General features: G+C 42.0%; 1 protein-coding gene across 2 annotated transcripts in view; it reads left to right on the plus strand.

Annotated features, from left to right (window-relative positions):
* The first annotated feature begins 3,901 nt into the window (after nt 1-3,901).
* MAP4K3 (mitogen-activated protein kinase kinase kinase kinase 3) overlaps nt 3,902-24,191 on the plus strand; it is a 189,891-nt gene continuing 169,601 nt past the window's right edge. For both annotated transcript variants that reach the window (XM_079940535.1, XM_079940536.1), the window contains exon 1: nt 3,902-4,909. In XM_079940535.1, coding sequence (XP_079796661.1) covers nt 4,814-4,909 — 96 coding nt within the window. In that variant the 5' untranslated portion in view covers nt 3,902-4,813. The remainder of the gene's footprint in view (nt 4,910-24,191) is intronic.

Here is a 24,191-nt window from a genome sequence, read left to right on the forward strand (position 1 = left end):
GATAAATAGTTCGGTGTGGGTGATAGTTTTCCAAAGGGACATGATAGGCAAACATTTTCAATCTAGTCACTACCTTCACCCCCCAGCCCAACCCTAGGCATATGGAAATGTTGATGTCAGTATGGCTGGGAGCAGTACTGATGGCGGGGCAGGGATGTTATAATGCTTGGGGACAGTCCCATGCAAGCAAGGACTACCCAAAATGCTAATGAAACCTCCACTGAGAAACACTGTGCTAGGATGTATGCAAGTCTGGAAGCAGAGCTGAATTGCTCAGAATAACAGAGAGGAAGCTGAGAGCTGACACCTGAGGACTTCCATCTCCACCCACTCCCCATGCAGGGTTCCACCTCATCTGTAAACAAATGTCGAGTACATGCTTTCAAAAATATCCATTTACTATCTTAAAAAAATTAAGAAATTCATTTAAAGAAATTAAAAATATATATATAGGTTGAAAAAGAACCAAATTATTAGCCCGAGTGGCATCTAGTATCTTCTTCTTGCTTTGCTTCTCTGCACCTCAGTACTTATCTCACCGTCAAGAAATTATATGAGAACTTGTCTGTAGCCCCAACTTGAGTTCAGGGACCTACTGCATTGCCAGAACCTAATATATGTTTGGCACTTAACAGATGCTCAACAAACATTTCTGAACTATGGCTCTCCAAATTTAAAAATTAGTCCCGAAATTTTTTCTAAGTTTCAACCCTAATTTTTACTAGTGATAAATGTAAAATTTATCACTTATTTCACATTTCTATTTGAGCACCTCTAATTTAACAGATACAAAACAGAATCATCTATTTTGATCCAGTGTTATAACCCTCCCCCAAATAACTCCAGTTCCTCTTACTATGGGAAATGCTATTACCTTTTTGGGATCTTCCCAATAGTCTGAGCCAGAAACCTGCTTGTCATTCATGTCACTGTCCGCTTCCTCACCGTCCAATTATTTCCTAGTTTCCTTCCCTTTTCTCCATCCTAGGCCTCCCTGGCTTTAATTCAAGGTCTCTTATATTATTGCATTTGCTTCCTAAATCGTATCTCCATCCCCATCCTCATAACTGTCAGCCTTTAAAACATTCTAAAATGTACTCAAAATAACAGTAATTAATACTTTGTGGGATTACTATGGTGCCAGGTACCGCTGACTTCTACAGGTATTTTCTTTTCGACTCTTCATAATAGCCCCAGTTTGAAATAACTTCCCAAGGTTGCTCAGTAAGGAGACAGAGACAAGATCTGAACCCAGGTAGCCAGGCTCAGAACTGTGTTAGGCTAGGTTATATAACCTCCTGGAACTTTCTGCCATATTGTTTCACAGACATGTCTGAGTCTGATTCTCCTTCCCTGGCAGATGTAATGAGTCTTTTCTGAGTGAAGTCTGGCTCAGTATTCCTTTCCCAGAGCTGGTGGTATACTGAAAATGTGAATGGTGGCTATATGGTCAATAAACCAAAGAAGTGGATCCAGTGGGTTATTAGACAAGAGGTCCTGAAGATGAAACTGAAAGCTGGGGTGAAGACCAAGGAATTTTTAAGCCACAGATGCACGAGGGATGGGCTAACAGAAAGGTGGTCTGGATATGGTGGCAACTGTTACTGTCCATCTTAGCCTTACATGCTCCCTACTGTGTGATGCTTATGTGGCTGGATGCTTTAAGGACCTGGGGCTAAGTGGTCAGCCTGGAGTATACCACCTCTCCCCTGTTTGTCTGGCAAATTCTGACATATTTTTCAAAATTTACTTTAGCATCATTCCTACATCTTCCTGTCTACATTTAGGTCCCTCCTTTGTTTTTCTCACACTGTTTTGTGAGACTGCAAATTCCTTGAGGTCAGGCACCCTGGTTTTTCTTCTTTGTACTCTACACCACTAGAATCTAATAATCACTGACTCCAATTGAGTAACAGGGAGGCAGATTTTGGCTTAGCATAAGAGAAATTCTTTAAAGTATACTTTAACTACAGACTAGTGGCTAAGAGCTTGGCCTTTGTGTCTTACTACCTCTATTCAAATTTCAGCTTTCTGTATTACCTTGAGTAGCTTAATCTGTCTGTGCCTCAAAAAATGGAGATAATAATATCTATGTCATCAAGTTGTTGTGAGAATTAAATGAGATAATACATGGAAAGTACTTGGCTCAGTTCCTGGCACGCTGTAAGCACTTGGTAATTTAGATTTTTTTTATTATTGTTATGATTATTCACTAGCACTATCCTATACTGAAGCAGGGTACTTCGGAAGCAGTGAGTTCCCTTTCACTGAACGTATTCAAGCAGCAGTAAACCCAGGAGAGATGCTGTAGAAGCAGTTTAGGACTTCTAAGGATGCTTCTAATCATAGAAGAGGGAAGTTATTTCTCTGATTCAAAGAAAGTGTGATCATTAGTGTTACTTCTAGTGAAGCTGAGGAGTGTTAGAATAGAAAAAAAGACATCAGATTTGGCTGTATGTATGTATTACCAACAGCAAAATATTTTATTCTTTGTTGATTGCAAAAGCCCTTTTATTTATGTTGTAACCCATACGGCAAATCAGGCCCTTACATGCAAATCCATGTCTTTTCAAAAGGACTAGCTTGGCCTTGCCAAAATGGAACAAACAAAACTTTAAAGACTGTTTCAGCCCTACTGAAATGTCTTTTCCCTTTGAAAGAAGTCTATTAGTGATGCAAATGCAAAGTTATCTGCACAGAAGATAATCCTTGCAAACAAAACAGTGAAACCATTAGAACGTTCTTGTGCAGCATTCAATCCTGAGAATTTGGCTTTCCAGCATTAAAAAGGCAGAAAAAGAGAGCAGAACTGGTTCCTATTTGAGATCGTTTATTAGGTCTGCTTATCTGAACCCTGGGCTAATTATCCTCATGTTTGGCTTAAGGAGGCCAAACAATTCTCCAAAAGTGGACAGGCTGAAGGAAGTCTTGCCTCTGGGCGAGTGCCTTAAACAGGCAAAAAAGAGGGTCCTTAGCCATGGAATAATATTTATAGTCAGGAGTTTAATTCTCAAGATACCAGAGTCTTTTAAGGTGGATCCATCTAGAAGAAACCCAATGATAAGCATTCACAGGGCAGCAGTGTAAGTAATATGCTCCTAGTACTGATGCTTTAAAATAATTAAAAACTAGATAATTGAAAGTCTACTTGTATAGGTGAAGAGATGGTCATTTTCCAACATCTTTTAGTCAACAGATAGGGCAAACAACTTCTTTAAGAATTTAGTAAACATGCAATCTTACTGTAGGCAAAGAGATGGAAAAGATAAAAATGTACGTGGCAGTTAACTGTAAATAGTTCGCTTGACTATTATTTGATTATACTTATTTTATATTTAACGAGTTTGATAAGACCTAGTTTTTCGGGGAGCCACGAGGCCTTAGGGAATATTAAGGGTCAGAAGGTGTGGTGCCTAAGGGTACTAGGAAACAGCTTCTGAAGCAAAACTCCAAAGCGGTATTGCCGAAGTGGCCATCACCTACCTACTTGATTAAAGCTTTTGGAAATGCCTAGTGGGCAGTTTATTGAAAACAGAAAAATAGCCCTCCATACCCACGGGCTTTCTTGGACAGATAATAAGAGTTGAAGCTGGTGTCCACAAGGCTTGCAATCTGGGTCTGAAGCAGGGTGGGGCTTTGGGTAGTTACGCTGTAGAGCTTGCGGACCATCACAGGTTGACATTTCAGGTATGGGAATGGATCTCGTCCACGCTCCACCCTTCACCCCCACCCCACCTCTCCTTTGCAAGGTTGCTAGACAGCTTGCTGGTCCCCTCCCCCGTCTTTGATAATCCACACGCCTCTGGTGAAGGTCAAGCACTGCTTTAGTTCTGGCCTCTGGCTGCCTCCCACGCCCTCCACGCGGAAGGGCTGGCGGCCGTTTGGCGTGTTTTTCCTCCAGAGCTTCCCATGGCCTACCCACTCCACACGCCTCCCTGGCCGCCCTCCTGACCTGTCCTTTTTTGCACCCTGTCAGGTCAACTCAAAGGGCCCGAGTGTCAGGGGTCGCAGCAAGCGCAGCTCACTTTTTTCAGAGGATTTCCTCAGGACAACAACCCCTTCCCCGCAATCCCAGAAAGTCTGTGGGACTCGGCTGTGTCCTATGTATAGTTGCTTCTAAAAAAAAGTTCGGGACACGGGCCGTCTTGCAAATTAAAACTATACTACCTGCTTAGGATGGGGACCTGATGCGGCGACGTCAGACTTTGTCGCTGGGTAAATGAGAAGCGAATAGGAGCTCCTTTCTGCCTGCCCCCCCTCCGCCGTCCCGGGGGGCAGGCGAGCCTTTTCTGGCACGGCACAGCGGCGGTCGCGCGCGGGTCCCCAGCGCGGGGAAGCCGCGGCCGTTTTGGCCGAATAGGGCCCGGGGACCGGGCCTCGCCAGGCAAGCGCGGGGAGCCGGAGCGCGCACGGGGAGGGCCGCGCGCGGGTCCGGGGAGCGCTCCCTCCGGGCTCGCGGCTGCGCAGTCGGGCGGGAGCCGGGAAAGGGGAGGAGGGTGGAGGAGCCGGAGTAAGGGGAGGGGGAGGAGCGGCGAAGGCGGAAGCCATGTTGGAGTTTCACCCCGAGCGAGGGGCTGCGAGCGTCCTCGGCTCCGTGTGGGTGTGACCCGGGTTCGGCGCCGCGGCGGGCTGCGGGGGGCGGGGACGGTTAGGCCGGTCGTCGTCGTCCGCGGCGGCGGCCGCAGCGTGGAGCCGGGCGATTGTGACCGCCGGGGGAGCAGGGGGCCCGCCGCGGCTCCCACTCTCCGTGTGGCCCCCTGAGCGCCCCCCCTCCCCTGCCCGGGAGGGAGGCTGGGGGCACCCGGGGCCCGCCATGAACCCCTGCTTCGATCTGTCCCGCCGGAACCCTCAGGAGGACTTCGAGCTGATTCAGCGCATCGGCAGCGGCACCTACGGCGACGTCTACAAGGTGAGGGCGAGGGGCCGCGCGCCGCTGAGGCCGTGGGGCGCTGACCCGCCGCGGGGAGGGCGAGGGGCGCCGGCGAGTCGGGGCGCCCGAGTCCGCGCTGCCTGTCGGCGGCAGACGCTGGCGCCCGGGAGCGGTGGGCGAGGAGGAGCGGCGGGTGCCCAGGGCTCCGCGACCGTGCAGAGAACAAAGGGCCAAACGTTTAATCCCGAGATCCCCGGGTCCTTACCTGAGCCTCCCCCGGACGCGCGTTTCCCGGGAAGTGCTGAACGGCGGCGGCAACTCCGCTCCTCACCGCGCGGAGAGGGTCTGCGCGTTTGTTGCATTGGCAGGGTTAGTGCGACGAGCCGGACAGCAGGGGTTTGGCTTATGTCAAACCTGCATGCTCTCCACGGACCTGGGATTGTTCGCGGTGGGTTGGCATCTGCTGCCCACCAGGCCCGGCGATAGTCATTTCACTGGGCAGCGTCCATCGACAGCCCCTCAACCTTAAGCCTCCTAGCATCCGCATACCAGTTTCTTTTAATTTTCCAAGTAATGACTTTCTTTTGTAAAAGAGATCTGGTTAGCATGACTTCTTTCTTCCTTCCTCCCTTCCTCCCTTTCTCCCTTTCTCCCTTTCTTTCTTTTCTTTTTTTCTTTCTTTCCCTCCCTACCCTCCCGTCTTTCCTTCTTTTTTTCTTTCGAAAGAGCAACTTTTTCTCCAACTCGAATTGGACCGTGATGCCTTATTAAACTTGTTTTTGTCAGTGACACATAGGATTCAGCTTTTTTATATATATATATATAAGTGAATTGAATACTTAGGAAAGGTACTGGTTTGGCAAGGTTAGAATTCAAAGCCCATTAGTAGCATAGCATTCCTGTTGTAGAGGGACCACTTCTAAATGTGGCAGATAAATCATGCTCCTCTGGCCAGCTCAACTCTTGGCCTCACAGAGACTGCCAAGAAGAGCAGGCTTGTGCCAAATGTGGCAGCAGTCTTGATTTGGTTGTGTATCTTCTTACTGGTAACTGAAGTGGAACTCCGCCTGTTTCACATAACACCTGAGGATGCACAAAGAAACTTAACTTTACTTTGGAAAGTTGAGTCTTAACTTTATCTTGCCCACCTTTAAGCAGTAGGTTTTTACTTTTACTTCACTTGTAATGCATATGGTAACTTAGATATTTAATACAGTGCAGCCAGTATTCTGCATTAGTCTTGTTTTGTGGATGATTTGCTTTCCATCATCAGTTATATCACCACTTTTCTCCATAGACAACACAGGTGTCTATGTTGTCACCTATGTGACACATCTACTGTGTATAAGGTACTGTGCATCTATCTAAGCACTTGGGTTGTAGCGCTAAAAGAGAGACATGTTCCCAAGTCTTACTTGTTTATATTTTTTGGATAAGAACAACATTAAACAACCATTTAAACAATTATTTTATTGAGTTTTCTTTTGTGCTGCCGAGAGGAGAGGATTAGGATTAGGGTTAGGAGAGTGTATAACAGGAGGACTTCATCTCCGCTGGGGAGTCAGAGGCAATGGGGAGAGGGAATTATGCCAGATAGAGGAAGCATGATCTGTGCAGGCTTGGAGGCCCTAAAGAACAGGGTGAGGATTTGAAAGAAGGCCTATGTGGCCTCAGTAGCCGGAGAGGGAGGATGACCCTAGATCATGCAGGCCTCTTTGGTCTTGTAAGGAGGTGGGACTTCTCTTTAGGACAATAAGGAACCATTGCAGGGTTTTAAGTAGGAGAGTGAAATTAGACTTGGATTTTTACAAGCTTTCAAGCTTTACCTACTGCAGTGTGGGGAGTGGAGATGGGGGGGCAGAGGTAAAGAGCAGTTAGGAGGCCACTGTAAGCATAACCATTACGGTATTGTGCTTGGAATTTGTAGTGATTGTGAAAGTTGAAGTGAGTGAATCCAGGTAGCTTAGAGTTGGTTAAGGGAGTCTGGTTAGGGCTTCCCTGATGGCACAATGGTTAAGAATCCACCTGCCAATGCAGGGGACACAGGTTCAAGCCCTGGTCTGGGAAGATCCCACATGCTGGGGAGCAACTAAGCCCATGTGCCACAACTACTAAGCCTGCGCTCTAGAACCCGTGAGCCACAACTGCTGACCCCACGAGCCACAACTACTGAAGCCCGCGCACCACAACTACTGAAGCCCGCGTGCCTAGAGCCCATGCTCCTCAACAAGAGAAGCCACCGCAATGCGAAGCCTGTGCACCACAACAAAGAGTAGCCCCCGCTCACCACAACTAGAGAAAGCCTGCGCACAGCAACGAAGACCCAACACAGCCACAAAATAATAATAATAATAAATAAATAAATTTTTTAAAAAGGGAGTCTGGTTATATTGAGATGAAAAGTTAACTGAAACTTTGCTAATGTGTCAGGCTTAGGTGGCAGTGTAGACAGTAAGTTCTTTTTCAGTTCTTTACAAGAATAATTGGCCATGTATTTACTATATTTAGAAAAAACAGCTGGTAGTTAAGCCACATGATTAAAACGTAAAAAAATTAAGGCCTGTAATTTCCTAAGGACATCTAAGTGCAGTGCAGGTATAAGTTGATTAATCTTGTCATCTGTTTAAAATAATGATAATGGAAACTAACATTTATAGAGTGCTTATTACTTGCCAGGCACTGCTCGAAGACTTCTCCATGTATTACCTCAGTCCTTACAATAGCCCAATGAAAGAGATGCTGTTATTCACTCCATTTTGCATCAGAAGAAACTAAGGCGCAGGGAAGTTACAGTAACTTGCCAAAGTTCGTAGGTGGCAAAGCCAAAATGTGAACCAGTTTGCTCTAGCTACTGTGTCCTTAACCAGCATATGGGCAGATAATGTATTATCGAATTTCCAGTGGAGAAACGGAGGCACACACTTAGTTTAGCATGTTAGTTGCAGCCACACTCCGAGTTAGAGTGGATCTTTAGGTAGTAGTTAGAATACCTAACTCCTGCTGTGCAGCCAGGCCTCACTGTTTTTGTAGAGTCTGCCAAGTGGACATCAGATAATAGATACTTGATCCCTGCCTGCCAGACTCTTCTAATATCAGGGGCCCAAAGCAGAGAAACTCTGTGTGGTTTTTGGCGTCATATCCCGTTTGCTGAATGACCCAAAGCTTAAACTATTTGTATTTTTGTCTGTATATAGTCATGTTCATGCTATAAAGATAACAGATTTTTTTGTATTTTGCTGTTTTCGATTTTCATTATTTTTACAAATGGTGTTGATTAGAGAGTAGTGCCTTAAAGAATTTTTTTCAAAAGCCGGTATATATAATTTGCTCCTTAATTTGTCAGTATTTAGGTGCTAAAAATGGAATGGTCCAATTAAGTAAGTAAGTTAGAGGCCTAATTATTTATAGTCATTCTTAGAAGGTTGGTGTTTTTAGGGATTTTTATTTTGAAAACTATATCCTATGCAGTGTAATAATATGCTTATTATATTTAAGGTGGCATGGTTTAGTTAAAAAGTACTGAGCTAGGATGTGGAAGATCTAGAATTTATTAGCTCTTTGGCCTTATAAAATCACTTAGCCTCTCAGAGCTGTTTTGTCGTGAAGATATTATTACCATCATATGCCCTTCTGTTTATGGTGTTGACTTGTTTCACTCAACAAATACGTTTTAATTTTTTTGAGGCCAAAAAAATGCAAATATACATTTCCTCTGCACTGTCTTAAAGTACATGAAAATATAGTTTAAAAAGAAAAGGCTTACACACTTTTAAATGTGCTGTAACTCTGGGCTTTGTCTGTCAGATGAAGTATCTGTAGCAGGAGTTACTCAGGGGCTTAGGAGTTGACAGCTAGAAAGGGCTCTGGTTGAGCCGCAGGGGGCCCACAAAACCCTTGGAAATTTATAGGCTTAATGTTGTATGTGTGTGTGTTTTTCTGGAGAGATGGCTTTTGGTATTCATTACATTCTCAAAGAGTTCCATGATCCCAAAAAAGAGAATGAATGAGCTATAGGTTTGTCACTTGAAAGCGATTACTTGGAGAAGCTTGGAGAAGTTAGGTCTTTGTATACCATATCACATTATCAACATTTATCAACATTAGTATGATTTTCACATGCATTATGCTATTTTTTTCTCAGGCAGTTTTCCAGTTTAATTTGTATTATTCCTACCCTTAGAGTCTTCATTTACGGATGTCTTTCTAGATTTATTGCTAGAGAGACGATACTAAAGCTAGAGGTAGGGTAAGGCAGGGTTGTTTTGAAGTACTGGTCTTCATGTGTTTCTCAGGGAGTATCTCATCTGGTCTTGTGGAGTTAGCTTTGTCCCTGTGAATGACTCCTAGATGCCTCCAGCTTGTGCCTTCTGAGTTCTAGCCCATTATCTCCAGCTGACAAATGGAGACAAGGTCAAAAGCCCCAGTAGTGTCAGTTTGTTAAGGCTTGAAGCCTTGGAATCATCTTTTACTTCCAGACTGGACTTCATAAGCATTTTCCAAACTGTGACTAGGGGGCTTCCCCGGCAGTCCAGTGGTTAGAACTCTGCACTTCCACTGCTGGGGGCGCGGGTTCGATCCCTGGTCGGGGAACTAAGAAGATCCTGCATGCTGTGGGATGCAGCCAAACAAGCAAACAAACAAAAAACTGTGACCAGGATGGTCCAGGGAAAGCAGTACTATGAGTGTATCAGAGGCCGAGGAGTCCTATGGTAAAGAAACCTGGTAAACTTTGCTTAACCCAGCAAACTCCAAAGTTACTTGATGATGGGATTCTTCTCTGTAATACCGATTGCTTGTCCTTAGAACTGGTGTCTTGCAGAACATGCTTTGGAAATGTTGATATTGATTTTATCTATGTGTGTTTGGAAGCCATTCCCTCTGAAGCAGAGGCTGTAATGTGGCTAAGCTCCAAGGTAGCACTCACATGGTGATCTATGTAGAGAGACTCTGAAAGCTGACAGGAGAAAAATTGAAGGTTGGACAGTGAAATCAGGAAATTAATTTGTATGTGCAAGTATTTAGTGAATTATGTGTTGACCTGTTTGTAACTCTGCGTCTCTCATGGTATTCCGATTAATATCATCAAACACTAATTCTTTCATTATAGTCAGGATTTATAAGAACTTTTCTGGAAAACTCAGTTCTGAAACCTCGCCTCCTATGAGGGACATGAAGACCTTAAGCATTTAGAAAAGAACAGCTGAAGGAAAATAAAACATGTGTATCCGGATTATGCCCATTTTTACTTTCATGGAGGACAAAGTCTAGAGGGACCAGAGGAAGTGGTCCTAACTTCAGAATGATTGAGTATTTAAGGTAAAGTAAGGTAGAGTTTTCTCGTATCAGTAGTTATTTTAGGTGGAAAATGACAGTGGAACAGATTGTGGGATAATTTCTGTAGATACAAACAGCTTACCTGACTTTGATATGGATCTGATTCCCTAAAGGAGGTACTTACCTCCAAGATTTGATTTGTATGTATATTTACTTGTGAAACAACATCTAATTATTTTGTATTGAGAGTGAGTAGTTAGTCATTCTCTCATGAGAGTCCATTTAACATTCATCCTACACTGAATAGCTGTAATATGAAAGGAAAGGTCCTAGGGACTGTGTGTGGAGTAGGAAAAATGACAAGACTTGGTACTTTATTTACAGGGACATAAATTGTAAACCTACTTTTAGCTATCATAGTTTGAGATCAAAACTGTGTTGATTTCCTCTTTTCTAGCACATTAAATCTCTTACTGGCTGAGAGATTGTCTTGACACTCCATAATCTAGACAACCGACTTCTCTGTAGCACAGCACAGTGATTTTTTTTTTAACATCTTTATTGCAGTATAATTGCTTTACAATGGTGTGTTAGTTTCTGCTTTATAACAAAGTGAATCACGTATACATATACATATATCCCCATATCTCCTCCCTCTTGAGTCCCCCTCCCACCCTCCCTATCCCACCGCTCTAAGGTGGTCACAGAGCACAGAGCTGATGTCCCTGTGCTATGCAGCTGCTTCCCAGTAGCTATCTATTTTACATTTGGTAGTATATATTCAGCAGTGTGATTTAAGAGCAGGTTCTGGAGGCAGACTGCCTAGTTTCACCACCCACTAGCCAATTACCTAATCCTTCTCTCTGTGCCTCAGTTTCCTCAGTTGTAAAATGGAGATGCTTAGAAAAGTACTTGGGGGACTTCCCTGGTGGTCCAGTGGGTAAGACTCTGCACTCCCAATGCAGCAGGCCTGGGTTTGATCCCTGGTCAGAGAACTACATCCTGCACGCGTGCTGCAACTAAGAGTCTGCATGCTGCAACTAAGAAGCCCGCGTGCCACAACTAAGACCTGGCACAGCCAAAATAAATAAATAAATATTTTTTAAAAAGTACTTGGGACAGTGCCTGTCACATAATACTCAGTAATTGTTAATTGTCGGTAATACTGTTTATTATTATGTATTTCTCCTGCTCCTGTCTTCCTGACCTACTCTGCTCCTCGTGCTGCTGCCTCAGTGGTTCTACACTTGCTGTCTGTGCTCATAACCCCGCCCCCCCAATATCTGTATGGTTTGTTTCTTCATTTCCCTCAGGTCTCAGCTCAAATGTCACCTTTTAATGTGCCTGTTCCTTATCATCCTATAAAAAACAGCTCCTCCCCACTTCTGTCTTTACCAGGGATGGATCCAGATTTTGTAGGCCCTGAACTTTATACAGTAATTTGGGTACCCTCATTGAGAAAACAAATAAATTAGAATAAAAAGTTTGGTGTGAAAGTGAATAATTATTTGGAGTTAGAAAAGATGTCCCAACAAAATGCTGTAACCTTAGAGTCAGGTCCCTTTCTTCTGAGGCCTCTTTAGGCATTTGATCAAAAATGCTATCATGTAGTGCTTCCACTGGACTTCTCTTCCCCACCAGAAACATTCTACGTGTTCCAGTAACTTTCAGCACTCATAGAGGCCCCGGGGAAGTGAGGAGGCCTGAACTGTAAGTTTTATTAGCTTTATAAAAAATTCAGCTTTGCCTCCTACTCTCCCTAATTTTCACTGTGGCATGTATCACCTTATATTTATTTGTTTATTGCCTTTCTTTTCCCACTAGAGTGTCAGTCCGGGAAGCTGGTGGTTTTGTTTTGTTCATGGCTGTATCCCCAGAACATAGAAAAGTGCCTAACACATATTTAGACTCTCAGTAAATATTTGTGGAATAAATGAATGAACTGGCATGAGAGGAACAAACCGTGTGCTACTACCTAAGTTTAGAGGAAGGAGATCATTATTTCTGGTTGGGAGAAATCATAGCAGGTTTTAAAGTGGAGATGACATTGGGCTTGACCTAGATCTCTGGCCATAGTGGGTATAGAATGAATTAAACATTGTGGTTTATTATTAGGTCTAAACTAAATCAGTAGGTTTAATGTATCTTCTGCATACTAAGCAATGTTCATAACTTACATGCATATGAGAATACTCTGTCATTTTAAAGTAAAGACATTTAGTGACTAGTGAATATATATAGCTATTACATACTGGTTTTTGTTTTTCGAAAATATGATTAAATTGGACTTCTAATCAGGAAGAGGACTTTGTTCACCAATACCAGAAGGTCTTAGATTTGAGAGATGAAATCATGTTTGTTTTCCACTTTTGTTTTTTACAGTTTTTTTGGTTCTGGAAGATGCCATGTTTCAGAGTTCCAGTTGCCTTGACCTGAGATTTTAGGTTTGGATTCCTAATGTGCCAGTGTATCACCTCCCTTAGTCCTTAAAGTCTATTGGAAAAATCTTAGATTTGACCGTAAATTTAGGTATGTCCAAAGAAGACATTTATTTAGTTTGTTTAAACTCTTCTTAGAAACTTGAGATGGTAAGAACATTCTTTCTGTATAAATCATCCACCTTCTGCTCAAAGAATCTTCTCTTCATTGCCTATAAACTAAAGTACACACCTTTTTTTTAAATTGAAGTATAGTTTCTGTACAATATTATGTAAGTTACAGGTATACAATATAGTGATTCAAAATTTTAAAGCTTATACTCCATTGGTAGTTTAAGCCTGACATTCAAGGCATTGTCCTTTTTGCTCTCTGGGCCTTTACGATGAGAAAGTTTAGATTGGAGGAGGCAGAGAGAGAGGAGGAAAGCAGAGGAGGGAATAGGGGCTGGGGGTGCTTTCCAGGTGAGCATTTAACCACAGGAGTAAAGGGTTAGAGACTGAAAGGGAGGATTAAGTAACATGGAGACTTGTGTTGGGGAGCATGGAGAAGTAAAATTTGCTAGATAAGGCAGGGCCAATTTATAAAGTTCTTGAAAGCCAGGTAAAATTGTGTAGATAGGAAGTGACAGGATGTTGGGAACACTAAGGCTTTTGTGCAAGAAGTAATAATGTTGAAAGTGCCCAGGATTATTCTGGCAATCGTAATGAGAGTGAACCAGAGAGGAAGGACAGAAATATCTGTAAAATAGAGTCTGTTTCAGAATCCTTTTGTACTCTTAAAAATTATTGAGAACACCAAAGTTGTTTATGTTAATTATATCTATTGCTATTGACTATATTAGCAATTATACCTGAGAAATTTTTTAAAATATTAATTTATTAAAAAGAAAAATAAACCTATTACATGTTAACATAAATGACATTTTCATGAAAAATAACTATTTTCCAAACAAAAATTGAGTGAAGGGAGTGGGATTGTTGTACATTTTGCAAATGTCTTTAATATTTGGTTAAATAGAAGACAGCTGTTTCTCAGATGTGTTTCTTCATTCATCCTATTGGGATATTTTGTTTCGGTTGACATGTGAAGAAAATCTGGTCTCTCACATGTATTTATTTGGAAAAGGAGAATATTTTAATAGCCTTTTCAGGTAATTGTGGGTATTTTCCTCTTCTGCATCTCTACAACTTGACAATTAAAAGTTAGTTGCAGGGCTTCCCTGGTGGCACAGTGGTTGAGAGTCCGCCTGCCGATGCAGGGGACATGGGTTCGTGCCCTGGTCCGGGAAGGTCCCACATGCCATGGAGCGGCTAGGCCCGTGAGCCATGGCTGCTGACCCTGCACATCCGGGGCCTGTGCTCTGCAATGGGAGAGGCCACAACAGTGAGAGACCCGTGTACTGCAAAAAAAAAAAAAAAAAGTTAGTTGCAGAGAGAAGATGGCGGAAGAGTAAGAGAGAGAAGATGGCCGAAGAGTAAGATGCGAAGATCACCTTCCTCCCCACAGATACATCAGAAATACATCTACGCGTGGAACTGCTCCTATAGAACACCCATTGAACGCTGGCAGAAGACCTCAGACCTACCGAAAGGCAAGAAACTCCCCACGTACCTGGGTAGGGCAAAAGAAAAAAGGAAAAACAGAGACAAAAGAATAGGGACGGGACCTGCACCAGTGGGAGGGAGCTGTGAAGGAGGAAAGGTTTCCACACACTAGGAAGCCCCTTCACTGGGGGAGAGATGGGGTGGCGGGGGAGAAGCTTCGGAGCCACGGAGGAGAGCGCAGCAACAGGGGTGCAGAGGGCAAAGTGGAGAGATTCCCACACAGAGGATCGGTGCCGACCAGCACTCACCAGCCCGTGAGTCTTGTCTGCTCAGCCGCTGGGGCGGTTGGGAGCGGGGAGTTGAGGCTCAGGCTTCGGTCGGAGCGCAGGGAGAGGACTGGGGTTGGCGGTGTGAACACAGCCTGAAGGGGGTTAGTGCGCCACAGCTAGCCGGGAGGGAGTCTGGGAAAAAGTCTGGAGCTGCCAAACAGGCAAGAGACTTTTTCTTGCCTCTTTGTTTCCTGGGGCACGAGGAGAGGGGATTAAGAGCACTGCTTAAAGGAGCTCCAGAGACGGGCGCGAGCCGCAGCTATCAGCGCGGACCGTGGGGACGGGCATGAGACGCTAAGGCTGCTGCTGCCGCCACCAAGAAGCCTGTGTGCGCGCACAGTTCACTATCCACACCCCCCTTCCAGGGAGCCTGTGCAGCCCGCCACTGCCAGGGTCCCGGGATCCAGGGACAACTTCCCCGGGAGAACGCACGGCGCGCCTCAGGCTGGTGCAACGTCACGACAGCCTCTGAAGCCGCAGGCTCGCCCTGCATCTGTACCCCTCCCTCCCCCCAGCCTGAGTGAGCCAGAGCTGCCAAATCAGCTGCTCCTTTAACCCCGTCCTGTCTGAGCGAAGAACAGATGCCCTCTGGCGACCTACACGCAGAGGCGGGGCCAAATCCAAAGCTGAACCCTGGGAACTGTGTGAACAAAGAAGAGAAAGGGAAATCTCTCCCAGCAGCCTCAGAAGCAGCAGATTAAAGCTCCACAATCAACTTGATGTACCCTGCATCTGTGGAATACCTGAATAGGCAACGAATCATCCCAAATTGAGGAGGGGGACTCTGGGAGCAAGATATATTATTTTTTCCCCTTTTCCTCTCTTTGTGAGTATGTGTATGCTTCTGTGTGAGATTTTGTCTGTATAGCTTTGCTTTCACCATTTGTCCTAGGGTTCTGTCCGTCCGTTTTTTTCTTTCAAAATTTTTTTCTTAATAATTATTTTTTATTTTAATAACTTTATTTTATCTTATTTTATTTTATCTTCTTTCTTGCTTGCTTGCTTTCTTGCTTTCTTGCTTTCTTTTGCTTTCTTGCTTTCTTTTTTTTCTCCCTTTTATTCTGAGCCTTGTGGATGAAAGGCTCTTGGTGCTCCAGCCAGGCGTCAGGGCTGTGCCTCTGAGGTGGGAGAGCCAACTTCAGGACACTGGTCCACAAGAGACTTCCCAGCTCCATGTAATATCAAACAGCGAATATCTCCCAGAGATCTCCATCTCAACAACAAGACCCAGCTCCAGTCAACGACCAGCAAGCTACAGTGCTGGACACCCTATGCAAAACAACTAGCAAGACAGGAACACAGCCCCGTCCATTAGCAGAGAGGCTGCCTAAATTCATAGTAAGTCCACAGACACCCCAAAACACGCCACCAGACGTGGACCTGCCCACCAGAAAGACAAGATCCAGCCTCATCCACCAGAACACAGGCACTAGTTCCCTCCACCAGGAAGCCTACACAACCCACTGAACCAACCTTAGCTACTGGGGACAGACACCAAAAACAACGGGAACTACGAACCTGCTGCCTGCGAAAATGAGACCCCAAACACAGTAAGATAAGCAAAATGAGAAGACAGAAAAACACACAGCAGATAAAGGAGCAAGATAAAAACCCACCAGACCTAACAAATGAAGAGGAAATAGGCAGTCTACCTGAAAAAGAATTCAGAGTAATGATAGTAAAGATGATCCAAAATCTTGGAAATAGAATAGAGAAAATGCAAGAAACATTTAAAAAAGGACCTAGAAGAACTAAAGAGGAAACAAGCAATGATGAGCAACACAATAAATGAAATTAAAAATACTCTTGAGCTTCCCTGGTGGCGCAGTGGTTGAGAGTCTGCCTGCTGATGCAGGGGACGGGGGTTCATGTCCCGGTCCGGGAAGATCCCACATGCCGCGGAGCGGCTGGGCCCGTGAGCCATGGCCGCTGAGCCTGCGCGTCCGGAGCCTGTGCTACGCAACGGGAGAGGCCACAGAAGTGAGAGGCCCGTGCAAAAACAAACAAACAAAAAAAAACCCGAAAATACTCTAGAAGGGATCAATAGCAGAATAACTGAGGCAGAAGAACGGATAAGTGACCTGGAAGATAAAATAGTGGAAATACCTACTGCAGAGCAGAATAAAGAAAAAAGAATGAAAAGAACTGAGGACAGTCTTGGAGACCTCTGGGACAACATTAAACGCACCAACATTCGAATTTTAGGGGTCCCAGAAGAAGAAGAGAAAAAGAAAGGGACTGAGAAAATATTTGAAGAGATTATAGTTGAAAACTTCCTTAATATGGGCAAGGAATTAATCGAGTCCAGGAAGCACAGAGAACCCCATACAGGATAAATCCAAGGAGAAACATGCCAAGACACATATTAAACTATCAAAAATTAAATACAAAGGAAACATATTAAAAGCAGCAAGGGAGGGTTTCCCTGGTGGCGCAGTGGTTGAGAGTCTGCCTGCCAATGCAGAGGATGCAGGTTTGTGCCCTGGTCCAAGAAGATCCCACATGCCGCGGAGCGGCTGGGCCCGTGAGCCATGGCCGCTGAGCCTGTGCGTCCGGAGCCTGTGCTCCACAATGGGAGAGGCCACAACAGTGAGAGGCCCGTGTACTGCAAAAAAAAAAAAAAAAGCAGCAAGGGAAAAACAACAAATAACATACAAGGGACTCCCCATAAGGTTAACAGCAGATATTTCAGCAGAAACTCTGCAAGCCAGAAGGGAGTGGCAGGACATATTTAAAGTGATGAAGGAGAACAACCTACAACCAAGATTACTCTACCCAGCAAGGATCTCATTCAGATTTGATGGAGAAATTAAAACCTTTACAGACAAGCAAAGGCTGAGAGAGTTCAGCACCACAAACCAGCTTTACAACAAATGCTAAAGGAACTTCTCTAGGCAAGAAACACAAGAGAAGGAAAAGACCTACAATAACAAACCCAAAACAATTAAGAAAACGGGAATAGGAACATACATATCAATAATTACCTTAAATGTAAATGGATTGAATGCACCCACCAAAAGACACAGACTGGCTGAATGGACACAGAAACAAGACCCGTATATATGCTATCTACAAGAGGCCCACTTTAGAACTTGGGAAACATACAGACTGAAAGTGAGGGGATGGAAAAAGATATTCCATGCAAATGGAAATCAAAAGAAAGCTGGAGTAGCAATTCTCATATCAGACAAAATAGAGTTTAAAATAAGAACTATTAGAAGAGACAAAGAAGGACACTACATAATGATCAAGGGATCAATCTAAGAAGAAGATATAACAATTGTAAATATTTATGCACCCAACATAGGAGCACCTCAATACATAAGGCAAATAGTAACAGCCATAAAAGGGGAAATCAACAGTAACACAATCATAGTAGGGGACTTTAACACCCCACTTTCACCAATGGACAGGTCATCCAAAATGAAAATAAGGAAACACAAGCTTTAAATGAAACATTAAACAAGATGGACTTCATTGATATTTATAGGACATTCCATCCAAAACAACAGAATACACATTTTTCTCCTGTGTGCATGGAACATTCTCCAGGATAGATTATATCTTGGGTCACAAATCAAGCCTTGGTAAATTTAAGAAAATTGTAATTGTATCAAGTATCTTTTCTGACCACAACGCTATGAGACTAGATATCAATTACAGGAAAAGCTCTGTAAAAAATACAAACACATGGAGGCTAAACAATACACTATTTAATAACGAAGTGATCACTGAAGAAATCAAAGAGGAAATCAAAAAATACCTGGAAACAAATGACAATGGAGACATGACGGCCCAAATCCTATGGGATGCAGCAAAAGCAGTTCTAAGACGAAAGTTTATAGCAATACAATACTACCTTAAGAAACAGGAACCATCTCGAATAAACAACCTAACCTTGCACCTAAAGCAATTAGAGAAAGAAGAACAAAAAAACCCCAAAGTTAGCAGAAGGAAAGAAATCATAAAGATCAGATCAGATATAAATGAAAAAGAAATGAAGGAAACAATAACAAAGATCAATAAAACTAAAAGCTGGTTCTTTGAGAAGATAAACAAAATTGATAAACCATTAGCCAGACTCATCAAGAAAAAAAGGGAGAAGACTCAAATCAATAAAATTAGAAATGAAAAAGGAGAAGTAACAACTGACACTGCAGAAATACAAAGGATTTGAGAGATTACTACAGGCAACTCTATGCCAATAAAATGGACAACCTGGAAGAAATGGACAAATTCTTAGAAATGCACAACCTGCCGAGACTGAACCAGGAAGAAATAGAAAATATGAACAGAACAATCAGAAGCACTGAAATTGAAACTGTGATTAAAAATCTTCCAACAAACAAAAGGCCAGGACCAGATGGCTTCACAGGCGAATTTTATCAAACATTTAGAGAAGAGCTAACACCTATCCTTCTCAAACTCTTCCAAAATATAGCAGAGGGAGGAACACTCCCAAACTCCTTCTACGAGGCCACCATCACCCTGATACCAAAACCAGACAAAGATGTCAGAAAGAAAGAAAACTACAGGCCAATATCACTGATGAACATAGATGCAAAAATCCTCAACAAAATACTAGCAAACAGAATCCAACAGCACATTGACAGGATCATACACCATGATCAAATGAGGTTTATTTCAGGAATACAAGGATTCTTCAATATATACAAATCAATGAACGTGATACACCATATTAAGAAATAGAAGGAGAAAAACCATGTGATCATCTCAGTAGATGCACAGAAAGCTTTCGACAAAATTCAACACCCATTTATGATAAAAAGCCTGCAGAAAATAGGCGTAGAGGGAACTTTCCTCAACATAATAAAGACCATATATGACAAACCCACAGCCAACATTCTCCTCAGTGGTGAAAAACTGAAACTATTTCCACTAAGATCAAGAACAAGACAAGGTTGCCCACTGTTATTCAACATAGTTTTGGAAGTTTTAGGCACAGCAATCAGAGAAGAAAAAGCAATAAAAGGAATCCAAATAGGAAATGAAGAAGTAAAGCTGTCACTGTTTGCAGATGACATGATACTATACATAGAGAATCCTAAAGATGCTACCAGAAAACTACTAGAGCTAATCAATGAATTTTGTAAAGTAGCAGGATACAAAATTAATGCACAGAAATCTCTGGCATTCCTATACACTAATGATGAAAAATCTGAAAGTGAAATTAAGAAAACACTCCCATTTACCATTGCAACAAAAGGAATAAAATATCTAGGAATAAACCTAAGGAGACAAAAGATCTGTATGCAGAAAATTATAAGATACTGATGAAAGAAATTAAAGATGTTACCAACAGATGGAGAGATATACCATGTTCTTGGATTGGAGTAATCAAAACTGTGAAAATGACTCTACTACCCAAAGTAATCTACAGATTCAATGTAATCCCTATCAAACTACCACTGGCACTTTTCACAGAACTAGAACAAAAAATTTCACATTTTGTATGGAAACACAAAAGACCCCGAATAGCCAAAGCAATCTTGAGAACGAAAAACAGAGCGGGAGGAATCAGGCTCCCTGACTTCAGACTCTACTACAAAGCTACAGTAATCAAGACAGTATGGTACTGGCACAAAAACAGAAATATAGATCAATGGAACAGGACAGAAAACCCAGAGATAATCCCACGCACATATGGTCACCTTATCTTTGATAAAGGAGGCAAGAATATACAATGGAGAAAAGACAGCCTCTTCAATAAGTGGTGCTGGGAAACTGGACAGGTACATGTAAAAGTATGAAGTTGGAACACTCCTAACACCATACACAAAAATAAACTCAATGGTTTAAAGACCTAAATGTAAGGCCAGACACTATCAAACTCTTAGAGGAAAATATAGGAAGAACACTCTTCAATATAATCAGAGCAAGATCCTTTTTGACCCACCTCCTAGAGAATTGGAAATTAAAACAAAAATAAACAAATGGGACCTAATGAAACTTAAAAGCTTTTGCACAGCAAGGGAAACCGTAAACAAGATGAAAAGGCAGCCCTCAGAATGGGAGAAAATATTTGCAAATGAAGCAACTGACAAAGGATTAATCTCCAAAATTTACAAGCAGCTCATGCAGCTCAATAACAAAAAAACAAACAACCCAATCCAAAAATGGGCAGAACACCTAAATAGACATTTCTCCAAAGAAGATATACAGATTGCCAACAAACACATGTAAGAATGCTCAACATCATTAATTATTAGAGAAATGCAAATCAAAACTCCAATGAGATATCATCTCACACCGGTCAGAATGACCATCATCAAAAAATCTACAAACAATAAATGCTGGAGAGGGTGTGGAGAAAAGGGAACACTCTTGCACTGTTGGTGGGAATGTAAATTGATACAGCCACTACGGAGAACAGTATGGAGGTTCCTTAAAAAACTACAAATAGAACTACCATATGACCCAGCAATGCCTCTACTGGGCATATACCCCGAGAAAACCATAATTCAAAAAGAGTCATGTACCAAAATGTTCATTGCAGCTCTATTTACAATAGCCAGGACATGGAAGCAACCTAAGCGTCCATCAACAGATAAATGGATAAAGAAGATGTGGCACATATATACAATGGAATATTACTCAGCCATAAAAAGAAACGAAATTGAGCTATTTGTAGTGAGGTGGATGGACCTAGAGACTGTCATATAGAGTGAAATAAGTCACAAAGAGGAAAACATACAGTATGCTAACACATATATATTGACTCTTAAAAAAAATGGTTTCGAAGAACGTTGGGGCTGGATAAGAATAAAGATGCAGATGTAGAGAATAGACTTGAGGACACAGGGAGGGGGAAGGGTAAGCTGGGATGAAGTGAGAGAGTGGCATGGGTATATATACACTACCAAACGTAAAATGATAGCTAGTGGGAAGAGGCCACATAGCACAGGGAGATCAGCTGGGTGGTTTGTGACCACCTAGAGGGGTGGGATACGGAGGGTGGGAGGGAGGGAGACGCAAGAGAGAAGAGATATGGGAACATATGTATATGTATAACTGATTCACTTTGTTATAAAGCAGAAACTAACACACCATTGTAAAGCAATTATACTCCAATAAAGATGTTAAAAAAAAAAGTTAGTTGCAATGTAGAATCCAAGACCTACCATTATGGTAAAACACTTATTATTGGTCTCTGACTTAAAATGGATCATTTTTACCCACGTATGATTTTTTTAACATCATGAACTGGTCATTTGGAAAATATGGATTCATGATGTTATCCAGATCTTCCCAATGTTGCCATGTTTCATTACACAATATCATAAATCATCACTCATCTCATCAGAAAAGTCTTAAAGTATTGATGGTAGATACAAGTTTTCCAAGATTCAAATTTCTCTTTGAAAGTGCTAAATGCATCACATGCAGCAAATACTGTTGTTTTTCATTGAACTGACAGGTTCATTTAGTTTATTTTCAAGAGAATGTCAGATACCTAAACATGAATAATCATGGTTTGTCAGCTGTTCTCTCAAGTAACAACAGTGTTCTGTGGAAAAAGTGGCTTGTTTGGTTTGCAACTCAATCACCGGTGCTGTTCTCTGAGATAAACCAGTGTACTTGGTATGCAGAAGTGTTTATGCATTTCATCAAATAGAATATTAAATTGATAAGTATTTAAGGGTCAAGATTTAATAAAATTAACAATGTTTATGCTTCAATAAGGGGATTCTTAAGTGAAACTGGCTTTTTTTTTTTTTTTTCCCAGCAAGTGCATCGCAGTGAAGAATACACTTGACTGCTGTACATTGTGGGTCTGCTGCCTTGATTTGTGCTAAGGCACCAGCAGTTTTACCACCATTGCTTTTGTATTATTAGTACAGATGTCAACATGGTGAAAGGGGGCCAATAGCATTTCAGTATTATTATGGAAATAGTTTTGACTTTTTGAGACCCTCAGAAAGGAATCCCAGGGACCTCCACAGTTCTTCTCCACAGAACTGTGCTAGAAGATTATGTGGAGTAAGCTAAGGGTAAGGTAAGTGGTGATGGATCAGACAAGGCAAACAGTAGTGAAGAACAGAAAGGAAGAACAGATAGGTGAGAAGCATCTTGGAGAGAAATTCGACAAGGCTTTGTGGAGAAATACAGGGATGGAGAGAGATGATTCAGAGAGGACTTAACAATTTTAAGCCTGATGGAGGAGCACGTAGTTGGTGCTTTATAAATACTTGTTTAAATCAATTAATAGTGGGAGAATGGCATCAATTACAAAGACAGTAAAGTTGAGAAGGGGGAGCTCTGTTGGAGATTGGATTTTCTGTTAGAAAATAGGTATCTTTGAGGTTTTTGGTTTTTTTTTTTTCATTATTTTCTTACTGTGGTTACTCTGAAGAAACAGTAGTAATAATTACTTCCCTTCATTTTTCTGTGGAGAATAACAATTCTTTAACAGTGTCTTTAGGACTAATAGAGGCTGATAAGAGCCAGAACCTTTCTCCCAGGTCTTACTGAGGGATTATCAGGAGGACGTGTAAAACACGTCCTCCTATTGAAGAAAAATGCTACAGATTGGGAGGGTAATTGGTATAGGGGATTAGTGAACGGAACAGTAAAGTATGAGCTAGCTATTTTTATTCTGGCATAAATTTGCAGAGTGTGTTGTATTCTGATTATAACATGTACATTTTTAAAAGAAAAAATAGACAATCAGAAAACTATAAGAAAACAAAATGATGAGTAATCTTACTCCCAAGAGGTGGATACTCTTAGTATTTTGATGTTTCTTTGTAGACAGATATTTTAGAACACTTGTATGTTGTTGCATATTTTAAAAATTAAATTATGGCTTACTTAGAGTGAATGCACAGATCGTAAATCTTTCAGTTTGACAAATAATACAGCTGTGCAACCCATGCCTTTATTAAGGTAGAACATTTCCTTAACCTCAGAAAGTTCTTTTATATCCCTTCCCAGTCATGCTGTCCCCCCTCTTCCCCCCAGCCATTGCAATCACTGTTCTGATTTCTATCACTATAAAAGCTCTTCTAGGATGTGATATAAATGAATCATAAATGGATTACCTTGGCACCTTTGACAAAAATCAGTTGACAGTACGTGTGTAGGTATATTGCACTCTGTCTTGTCCTGTTGAGCTGTTTGGCTATATTTTCAGCAATACCTCAGTCTTGCTTACTGTAGCTTCATAAAAAGAAAGCCTTGAAATCGGGTAGTGAGTCCTACAACTTTATTCTGCTTTTTCAAAATTGTTTTATCTATTTTAGGTCCTTTATTTTTACCATACACATTTTAGAATCAGCATTTCAGTTACATGAAAAAGCCTTCCAAGATTTTACTTTTTATTTTAAAGTAATTCAAAATTCATAGGAAGTTGCAAAAAAAGTACAAAGAGGTCACATGGACCCAACACCCAGCTTCCCCCAGTGGTGATATTTTTGCCTAAATATAGTGCATTATCAAAACCAGGAGATTGATTGACACGATGCAGTTAACTAGACCTTAGTCAGATTTCATCACTTTTTGCAGGCACTCATTTTTTTCATGCCTGTGTGCATAATTTTGTGACATTTTATTATGTATATAACCTACTGGGATTTTATTGGGATTATGTGGGATCTGTAGCTCAATTTGTGGAAAATTGAGATCTTAACAGTATTGAGTCCTTTGATCTGTGAATACAGTATGTCTCTCCATTTATTTAGCTCTCCTTTAACTTACTAATGTTTTGCCTTTTTT

This window comes from Stenella coeruleoalba, assembly GCF_951394435.1.
Source record: "Stenella coeruleoalba genome assembly, chromosome: 13".
Lineage (NCBI taxonomy): Eukaryota > Metazoa > Chordata > Mammalia > Artiodactyla > Delphinidae > Stenella > Stenella coeruleoalba.